The 10,760-nt window shown below is 39.7% G+C and overlaps 1 protein-coding gene across 1 annotated transcript in view; it reads right to left on the bottom strand.

Annotated features, from left to right (window-relative positions):
• The window catches only part of BANK1 (B cell scaffold protein with ankyrin repeats 1), a 123,141-nt gene that overhangs the window by 17,864 nt on the left and 94,517 nt on the right, over positions 1–10,760 (bottom strand). Inside the window, exon 11 of the mRNA XM_057385265.1 lies at positions 460–556. Coding sequence (XP_057241248.1) covers positions 460–556 — 97 coding nt within the window. The remainder of the gene's footprint in view (positions 1–459; positions 557–10,760) is intronic.

The following is a 10,760-nucleotide window of genomic DNA, read 5'->3' as shown; positions in this document are numbered from 1 at the left end:
GCAACTTTGAAGCATGCAAGGGGAATGCATTCGACCACACAGATCATCCACAGACTTGTCATCAATCTGTGGTCCGAAGTASGAACATCAAGCTCCAAAATGTCAACTATCTGTGCCTCCACACAGGACTTGACTGCACCTGTAGGCAGCCCCTCCCGTTTTATGAAGGTTCTTCTCTGAGAGCTTGGAGTATTCAGCTGTTTTCTAGTTTCAGAGTGGAGATCACAATTTTCCAGCATTTACAAGGAGCGGTGGCTGCACTGAGGTCTTGCCTACTGAGCAGTAACTTCATTATCCTAAATGAATCCCTCAACTGCTTTCCTCTTCCAGGACATGTGCCCTCCCTGGAGGCCGCAGTAACATGTGGCAATTGCAAGAATAATTTTCCCTCTCTGCCCATAAACTCATTAATTTAATACAGCACATATCAGCACCAATAAAGCTAACAACATGACTTACCCAYGGCTGGTTGAGTTTCTGAGCCTAACATAAGCTTGTAAGCGTTGCTGTCTTCCGCTTCCTCCTTGCAATCAGTGAAATTACTTGCTGCATAATTCTAGAAAGAAAAACGAAGGAGAATATTTGTTTTAGTGGCATCATCTCCTACRTTCCCATTTTGTTATTGATATAATATACAACATTCTGCTAGGAGRGAAGGGAAGACACAAACATCAAGCATTTGCAACTCTGTGGTAGTATACATATGGTATGTAGGCAAAAGGAATGAATATCTCTGGATACATTAAAAGGACATCAGGTTCTGACATGAAATATCAAGCTTGCACAGCAAGGATTGAAGCTTGTTGAGCTTTCCCTAGCACCCTGCTGGGCTGTCCAGACAGTTCCCAACCCYGCTCCCAACTGTGAAGCACTCACAGATTATGAGAAAGATCAGTAACAGAAAAACATGAAGTCCATAGGACATGACTGAAGGGTACACACAGTGCAAGAAATCTCTGGGGAGCTTATTACAAACAGTGGTTTGTACCAAAAGCCATGTGTGTGCTGAAAAACCAGAAATGGGACTGCAAAGCATGTTTGGAGATCTGCCTCARTGACCAAATGTGGCAGAGTGGTGCTCTAGAAAGCTGTTACCTTCACACAGCGCTGTGCAAAATTAGCCCAAGGAGGGTCACAACAATCGCTTCTCTAAAACATTATCWATGTATTTCTTCAAGGGAAAGAGGTACAAATTTCTGCTCACCCACAGCAGCTAAAAGCAAACCTGTAACACAGCTACAGACAATTCTGCTGTCCAGAACATAGAACACACATTTGTTAACTGCTGATTTTCAGAAACAACTGGAATTCCAAAAAGTAACTGGTTTTTTGTTTTTTTTTTTTAAGAAATTGAGTAGAACGTTGTTTCCCACGTAAGCATGATATGAAACTATCCTCTAGAGACACAACGGAGCCCTCAATAATTAAACAGGAATTTTGAATCACAAAGTGTTAACTCTGGGGGTTTGAATACACCAACCTCAAGGCAGGTAGGGAAACAACATTGTCCATGTATCATCCAGACTGCAAAATTAATTGCCAACAGAACTGAAGTCAAGAGGAAGAAGTGACAAGCAGTTACATCCTCCTGCATGGCACAGAAACTGATTCTCAGGAGCTCATGCCAGACTCTGAAGTTTGTTCCTAATATCCTGCTGCCTCCTGGCACCCACAGCCACTGCCTCTGGGACAGGGCTCTCACTGCATGAAGGAAGAAAATATTGTGAAAAATAGCAGGCTTTTTTTTAGGAACTGAGAATATCTTCTTCCCTGCTGCTGTTGTACACAGCAGCACCTCCTGAATACCAGTCTGAAGGCAGTGCAGCCACCAGACTGTGCAACAAGTGCCTTCCTGACCCACTTTGCTTTGTTGCTTTACAAATACACCTGCTTCTCTACACAGCTATACTTGTCTCCTACAGCAGAGGATTCATCTCTGCCTTCTGTGCCCATATAATGTGTGCATCAGTCAGAGAATCTTGTTTTTCTTGAACTTCTCTATTATTTACGTAGYTCCTCTATGTTTCACAGGAACAGCATACCTCTGAAAAGCCCCAAAGTAAGAGCTTTTCAGAATATTTATTTTCAAATGATTTAGGCCTGCATGTGCTAAATGTAAGTGTACACTGTGGGAGTAAAAAAGGACTTTGATATGTTTTCTGTGAAAAGAAGATGTGTGTAGAAGAAATCAAGCAAGGAGAGCTCTAGATATATTAAGCTCTCCTGTTGACAGTGGAGTACCACACCCTGGAAATTCTTTCAAGGTGTCTGGCCACTTTTATCTTCACCAACACGAAGTACTCATGGCTATGCAGTTTTTAGAATGAGGTCAAAAGAGTAAACAGAAGAAACAAATGGAACCTTGTGATTTTCTTCTTTGACATAGATACTTCTCAGCTAAAGGAAACCTGGTGACTCATGGGAAAACAATAGAAYAGATATCATTAATATGCACCTTTGAAACCTAAATTTCAATTTCAGAAAACTGAAGGTCAGCTGTCCTGCTAGTTTATAGCTGCTCCATTGATAATGCTGAATCCTAGGGAATTCAGGATGCAATTCAGAAGTTTAGCCCCTGACTACACTTTCTAAAAGTTCTCCTGGACCTGTGAGACAAAGAAAAGCTGAACAGATCAAAACAGTCTTTAACTAAATATATTTACACTAGAAGAAAATTCTGTATAATGAATAAATCATTGACAGAAGTGTCCTCTGACACAGGGCATGGTGACTCCAWTCAGGTGAAAATCATGCAGTGTCTCCAAAGGCAGTGGAAAGTGTCCTTATTTAAGAATTCAAAACAACGTAACTAAATTGGAATTAATACCATGACTCAGCCTGAAAACCTTGTCATGATGCCCTGAATAAATGCCCCTTGCTTTCAAGTTTGAAGTGCGTTTTATATGCACTGGGTCATGTAATTTAAGCGAAGTAGCACAGATGAACTTCCAAGTTGTTTGAGCCCATTTGGYTGAAAATGGGTCTTGGATTTACTCTAGTGATCTCTTATGGATGTCAAGCCACCTTCCAAAGGAAGAACCAGCTTAAGTGCAAACCTTCATTAAAAAAAAAAATGTTAAAAGAAGTTGTTGCTGTCAGCACAAAACTGCTCACAAGAGACCTGGAAAAGGGCTCTGAATGTCTGAAACCAGTTCATGACTTAGCAAAGTCATTTCCTTACCTCAGGATGCAACAGGAATGCTGTCATGCATTGGAAGTCCTCTGAGAGACTGAAAATGCTTCAAGTTCTAAGATTAAATGCCACCTCTCAATGTTGAAAGGTAGACACCTAATTTTCTTTCACTTATATATTTCAACTGGCTTGATTAACTGACTTTCAAAAAGGTGAAGTTTTTTAATAGTTTCAAAGCTATTACTCTTATACAAAGTCTGAACCTATTTATCTCAGTTACTTACTCAGGAATTCATTAGCAAAATTATTATAACCATCTTATCAGCATTTTTTACAATGCTCTTGCGAAGAGCCATCTTTTTAAGGAATGTTTTTGAAAGATCTTCTCCTTGTTAAACTGAGACAGAGTCATCAACTCGGGCAAGGACCCACACCATTGAAATTGGGTGTGTGTTTACCTTATCGTATAGTGAGGAGTGAAACATTATGGAATTCAGAGGAATCTAACCCAACAGTGATGTTATGGCAAGAGTGAGAAGTATCTGGACATGAGCACTTCATTTATAAACAGTTACTCACAGGCAAATCTATGAATCACAGCTCCCATTAGTCTTTATAAATAGATATATCTAAAATATATCCATACCTTTTATTTCTAGGAACAAAGTAAGAACTTCTGATTTGTTTAGGGCAATATAATCTTCTTCTGCATTCCAGGGCATTTCCAGCTGCCCGTTGGATAGAATTCAGGCTTGCTAGCAGACATCCCAAAAATACTATCCAGTGACACTAAGGCCAGTTCTTTCAAGGCTGGGACAAATCCATTTGCCTGATTTGTTTATAGTGCATCACCACTACACTCCTTCACTCACTCCCAACATTCAAAGTGTGCAGTTCTGCCAAGAGATGCGTTGCTCATTTGCCTGTCACCCACTACTCTGCAGCTCAGCATTTCAGAGCAGAGGACAAGCACGGCATGGCTGTCTCGCAGGCACAGCTTTAGGCATCCTCTTCTGACTGTTGAGCAACAAGGTAACACTGCCAGTCATTGCCAGTGACCCAGAGCTGAGCCCATCCTGACCACCAGAAAACACCATTGTCTACCACGTGATGTCCTTGAGATGCACCAGTCTGACAGACTCCAGCAGCTGCCCTCACCCTCTGCTGACCTGGAGCCCTGATCTTAATGAGATTTTAAGAAACAAGTTGGCAAATTCTGGTTAAAGCTACCATAGTCTATATGGGCTTGCAATAAAGGCTGCTRTAGAGCCCAAATCCAAGTACAGCAGTGCATTTACAATTATCTGATACCAACCAAGCAGGTCTACGTCTTTGGAGTGAGTGCACCCTAAAAAAAATAAGTATTTTCTCTAAACATAATTAGAGAAGAAAACCAAGAGGAGATGGTCTCAGCTGCACTTTTTCTTTCAGTATCTTTTATTTCTTTTTTTCTCTTCAGTGCAGATTTCAATGCAACATGTAGTCCCTTCTGAAAAGAAAAATCAACAGCTTTGAAAACCTTGGAAGTTGTGAACTGCCAACACTTCAAAATATCATGTAACTCCATAAGAGTGTGCCCACTCACAAATCACTAGACTGGATCATGGCCTTGGAAGGAATTAGAAAAATATTTCTATTATTTAAATTGCTATTAGGGCACTGAATAGTACAAGAACCAGGATGGCACTAATTAATAAGCCTTTCCATTTTCACAATGAATTGTTGAAAACTACCCTTATAAAAACATTTCTCATTACTTCTGATTTCTTGTTGGCTGCATTTCATTTTGTGCCTTAGTCTTTCTCACAGTATTCTAAAGTGTCTGTGCTGCAAAACTGTCTTGACCTTAGTAACCTGATACAACTTCTCCTTCCCATGGAATTTATCCTCCTACTTGGGGTTATTCTCTTGCTACTCTTTCAAACCTTTCTTCACAGTGAGGTAAGTATGCACTTAGATATGCTTTTWAAAAAAGGTTGCTATTATGTTGTTRTTTTTCATTCCTGTCATAGAAACTGAATACAATAACATATCTTAGATCGCTCTCACCAAGGTTACGCTGTCTGGACAACCTCAGTGATTTCCTCTTCTTTGTTTACACAGAAAAGAGCCCTCTAAGCCATTTCCTTCACCTAAAATGTCAAAACCTTATCAATGCATTTAAAAACTAGTTGGATAATGTCTCCTGCTGTATTCCYTTCCAGTCAGATGCTGGTAACCTGGGCCTCAGAGAAACCCTATGTGCTGGTACACAAACACAGTGCTTTTTCCTGTTCCCCTTTGCTTCCCGACAAGCTATACTTTTTCATAAAAATCACTTAAATTATTCCATCAGCTATCTATTACACAAATATTGCAAGTATGGTCAAATAAAAGAACTGTATCCTTATTTTAATGCATCTAAGTTTTTTTCTAGCAGTGGGCTACTTTTCCTTATTATTTCTTCAGACTAAAAATCYCAACCCTTTCCCATTTTGCAGGCAATACAAATCACTACTGATCAGCATTCAAGATTCTAGAAAAGGGACACAGCATAAACAACCTAGGCCTCAATCTGGGAACAACAATCCCTAATATGATCATGAGAAGTTCTTTATTCTAACAGAGAGCAACATTTTTCATCTATTCAATTCAAAGCACTGGCATGAACACCAAAAGAAAATATGCTGCCTTCCTTCAAAAAAAGTATGTTGGATTCCTGTTAAAAAAAAAAAGTTAACTTGGAAAAAATACAACAAAACAAAAACCACAACCAAACCTTTAAACTTTCAAATACACAAAATCCCCCAGTTTCTATGCACTTATTAATGCAAAGTGGAAGTTCTTTTCCAGGGAACTTAAAAAGAAACCTACAAGCCTATTTTTCTTAAGGGCCATAACTTTTCAGTAATTTCATGGCCTTTTCCATGTGACTGCTTGATATAACAGAAATGTTACTGATCTCTTTACAAATTGCACAACTGAAAACAAGGATTGCCTCTGATAAAACGAGTCATAAACACATCTCAGCTGATATTCCCACAAAATCTACTGTCATGTATGTAGTGAAGATGCAGAAACAGATTAAATATACAAAATACTGCCATACTTCAAATTCTGTGCCCCCTATTGGCATTTCTGATCTCAGGAACAGACAAATATGATTCCATCAGGTCGTGTTTCATTACTGAATCATTTGTCAGTCTTGACCCTAACATGCWCATTTGAAACTCAGCTGTCATTCTTACCTAGCATTAAAGCATCAACATGATAYGTTCCTCATCCTTACATTTCTTCCAGGTCTTTTTCACACAGTCAACTTTGCCTTTTAACATCAACTTGTTTTGGATGTGTCACACATTCACATTTCRTGTATAAAGGACTTAAATTCCACAAAGGCAGGACTGCATTCCTACTCTCTTAAATCCTACCAGAATAATGACTTGGAGGCTAACTTCATGGACTGCTTCAGGGTAATTTCTGATGGACAAACGCTGCCGCTTTGGTGACAATGAAGACAGCTTTGCCTTTCAGTAGAACTTATACTGGGCTGAAGGCCCTTCTCAAAACAAAGGACTGTCCTTCTCACCCACTCTCCTCCATCTGCCCCAGAAGGCAGTAGCAGCAATRAAACACAGCTAGCTTTTCTCTGTTGCCAGGAATCAGATGCCATCCTTGGCAGGTTATTTATTCCTATGGGAGGTGAACTGTGCTGGCAAAACCAGAACCCCAAGCAGGGTGCTGGTGCCTCCCATGGAAAGGAATCCTCTCCTGCGCTCTGAAAGCTTCATTAACCAAAGGGCTTCTCTGCATTCTTGGCTGACATGGATACAGACCTCACCAGGCAGGAATTAGAGGTGGAACACTTGCATTACTTCACAGACCATAACCACAGCCGTAGCATCCTCTCACTGGCAGTGAACTTAAGCACGTGAGATGGAAATGGGGCAAGTAATTTCAGGACCTCAAGACAGAAGAAATTGTTTTCCTTGGCTGGATGCTTTCTCCATTTCTTTGTCATAKGCATACTAGATTTGCTTTCAGAGAAATTGGTCTGAAACACACTAGTTGGATTTTTTTTTCCCAGCCCCAGGTGATGTGCTCRTACCACTCCTCAGACCTACCAGCACTGTCTGCTTAGACTCTTGGAGCAGCAACTGAAGCAGAAAGGATACATTTCCATTTGGCACCCATCTTCACAGTTTTTGCTCCWTTTGTCTCACCCTTGCTGTGCTGTAGCCTACACTATGTCCATTATCACTACCCTGCCAGAGCTTTCCAGAATGCAAAGGTGAGAACTCATACACTGCAGGAAATATTTTCCACTTGCACTCTCAKTTCTTTATGACATACTAGCAGACAATGTGGCAAACACTTTCCCTTTATTCAGTTCCAACCACATCCCTGAGCCTAGTGACCAGCCATTCTGGTTATAAAAAAATTTCTGACTCTCAAGTCTGCATTAATTACTAATATTCAAATATTCTACAATGTAAAATATTCATCAAAGTACTGGAAATGTTTAAGTATTTATGACTCCTTTTTCCCAGGGTCCTATAAGAGCACCTGGAGAAATGMCTGAAGAAGTGAGCTTCATAAAATTGATTGCATGCATGAGGACAGCTCCAACATTGTTGTTCATTAGCTTTATTAATGTCAAACACCTTTACTACCCTATTAGCTTGCTTGATAACTCAGGCTTGCAAAAACCATGAGAAAATCCAGATCTCCCTAAAGCATGAGGGCAATGATAAAACATTCAATAAAGTATCATAATCTAAGACAAAAACCAACCTGGCTGYAAAGCCAGGCAGGTGGGAAGAACAGTGGTGGAAAGAAGTTTTGCTGCACGAGTCCTGCTATGCAATGCTGAAACAGACAGCAGCTCATAGCAGTGTGGGACTGAATGCAGCCCTTGAAACACTCGAACTTGGCCTCGAAAAAGYCAAGAAAAGCATCTATGATACAGCCAAAACTGTTGGTCCTTCAGCTTGGTCCCCATTTCTCAGAGCAAATGTGTTGTGCAATGCACTTTGCCCTTTCAAGGAGCATGGCTGAGCCATTCCCGTGCCACACAAGTTAGACCACGAAAAGAACAGGTATTTAACATCAGTAACTATTTCTGAATAAAGCTGCTCATGCTAGGAACAAAAGACAATGACTGATCCCTTCCTGAAAATGATTTTTCAGAGTATCATGAAATCATAATTTATTGCAAACCCCTCATGCCTTCCTCATGCAGCTGCTGACACTACATGGCTTTTTGTAGATGACTGGACATAAACACAGCAGCGTTGTTGAATCTTCAGGTGATATGACCCCATCCCCATTATGCCTTTAACTCCCAACAGTTTTAARTGTTCAAGGTCAGGATGAACAGGGCTCTAAGCAACAYGAWCCCAGTGGAAGAYGTTCCTGCCCATGSCAGGTGGGCTGGACWAGATGATCTTTAAAATTCCCTTCTGACCCTCTTATCCTACGTGAGCAGGACACAAGATTTTGAATCCTTCAAAGGCACATTCCTGCTGTGTAAAACTGCAGCATTATCATTCCCAGAGCACAGATTTCTCTTTTAGGCTCACAGGTGTGTGCATAATTGCCTCATTTATCTGTATGGATTTCAGTTTAACCCAATACTTTGTTCATGTTAATTCAAACCAGGAGTATCACATGAGCTGCTGGACAAGCATAATTATGTGCTGATTACACTAATCCTAGCAAATGAGAACATAAAAAACCACACACTAAATAAGGTACAAAATCAAGCAAGGACAGAATGACAGTAAAAATAATATTGTGGTGTTCACAATAATTCATAAAATTCTCTCTGCGTATAATTTGTCAGAAGTCTTGAACTCCTCCCATGTTTTCTGCAGTACCGAAAGATAACAAAATGCTAAAATTCCCATTCCAACAAGCTAAAAGTACATAAATGCATACAACTACCAAAGATAAGTTACATAGAATAAATGAGAAATTAAATGCTTCACTGCCAAAATCTAATGATTTTGTGATCAGTCTGGAGCAAATGTATGACTGAAACAATATTAAGAAACTAAACAAATTAAAACATCAATGAATACYCAACTTTGGGCTCAGATATTTTCATAAGAGCAAAAAAAGAATTGCTTCATTTGAAATAATCTAYTGTAATCTTCAGTAATTTCCTTTTGGGCTCCCTTGTTAAACCGTTTYATTTGCATGTCTACTTTAATTTCATTACAAGCAGATTTACTGCATTGCATATCAGCCAGCATYCCTGAACTGATCCCTACTTGCAACATTATTTTGTGTAATTTCACMCTTTGTTTGTATGCTTGTCTATCAAATTACAGCAAACTTTCTGCAACTTTTTTCAACTTCTGCTTTTTACTGAGTTTCTGGGGAAAAAACACCTCTCATTTTGTATAAATTCACACCCACTGGGAAACAAATAGTAAACAAAAAAGACCCAAAGTASGGTGAAGGCTTTGTGTTGATAACTGTCCATTTATTATTACAAAGCTTTCATGACTATGGCTTTGAGAGATAAACATTTACTGCAAGAGAAAAAAAACCCAAACTTCTAATCACACAACTAAATTTACTGGTACATGCAAAAAAAAGTTTTTAAAAATCATATCTCTGCAGCCTCCATATGAAGAATTTGTACTCACTTTCCCTCTGCTAAGCATTTATGCTGTTCTCTAATCTAGTTACTGACTATCAGGGGATTTTTCTTCTGAACATTCAAAAATAAAATTTCTCCTCAGACTCATTTTAGCTCATTTCTTCTCTAATGACAATTCTTGTTACTTCACTTTTCACACACCCACACGATTTTTTGAAAGACTTCCAAATCCTGYAGAGTACTGATTCTGCTGAACAGAATATCCACTTCTGTTTGACAGACTGTGTAATCATTGCTAACTCCACAAAAGCACTCCCATCTCTCACACAGGTTAATTTTTCAGTCTAGCAGGGTAAGAAATTTTCCTGCTTTTTGGGATCTTTTTTCTAGGCAAAGCAATAACCATTCTCCAGAGGGCTTCTCTCCCACGTGATGACTATGATTACACTCTTTGAACTTTCGGTGCAGTTACTGAATTATCACTCCCTTAGCAGATCAAGCAGTAGCTGAGAGAGAATCACAGAATCATTTAGGTTGGAAAAGACCTCCAAGATCATCAAGTCCYACCACAAACCTAACACTGCCAAGTCCCACRTGTCCCTGTCCCTAAGAGCTGTGTCAGCTTGCAGACCAAAACCTGAAACAGCTCCACTCCTTTGCCAAGCCAGCATCTGCTGACCATCCATCTGTTGAACTTCACAGTTATTAATTTGCCCTCCCACTTGTTTCTTTAATGCCTGGGAGATTTTGCTTTACATTTGCTGAGATAAATTCATTAAAATACTAATTTCAAGTGGCAATTATCTGCTGGTGAGCAGTGCCCGTGGAACCAGGGGTAGCACTGATACACTCTCAACTACAGCAGAGTTCACAGATGCTCAAGTCCCTGGAAGTGGAAGAGGAGGTTGAAGACTSATTAAGTGACTGACTGACAGATAAGAAATAAGACAGAATTTTACATCTCATACCTATTTAGTTCTGCTTTTGTTTCTCCTAGATGGCACATACAAAAGATTTTTTTTTAATCCAGAACAACGA

The sequence above is a fragment of the Malurus melanocephalus genome, unplaced genomic scaffold (genome assembly GCF_030028575.1).
Source record: "Malurus melanocephalus ecotype Western Australia unplaced genomic scaffold, MMel_1.1 scaffold_804, whole genome shotgun sequence".
Taxonomy (NCBI): Eukaryota; Metazoa; Chordata; class Aves; order Passeriformes; family Maluridae; genus Malurus; species Malurus melanocephalus.
The sequence above is the reverse complement of the archived record's forward strand: the minus strand, read 5'-3'. Positions and strand labels throughout refer to the sequence as shown.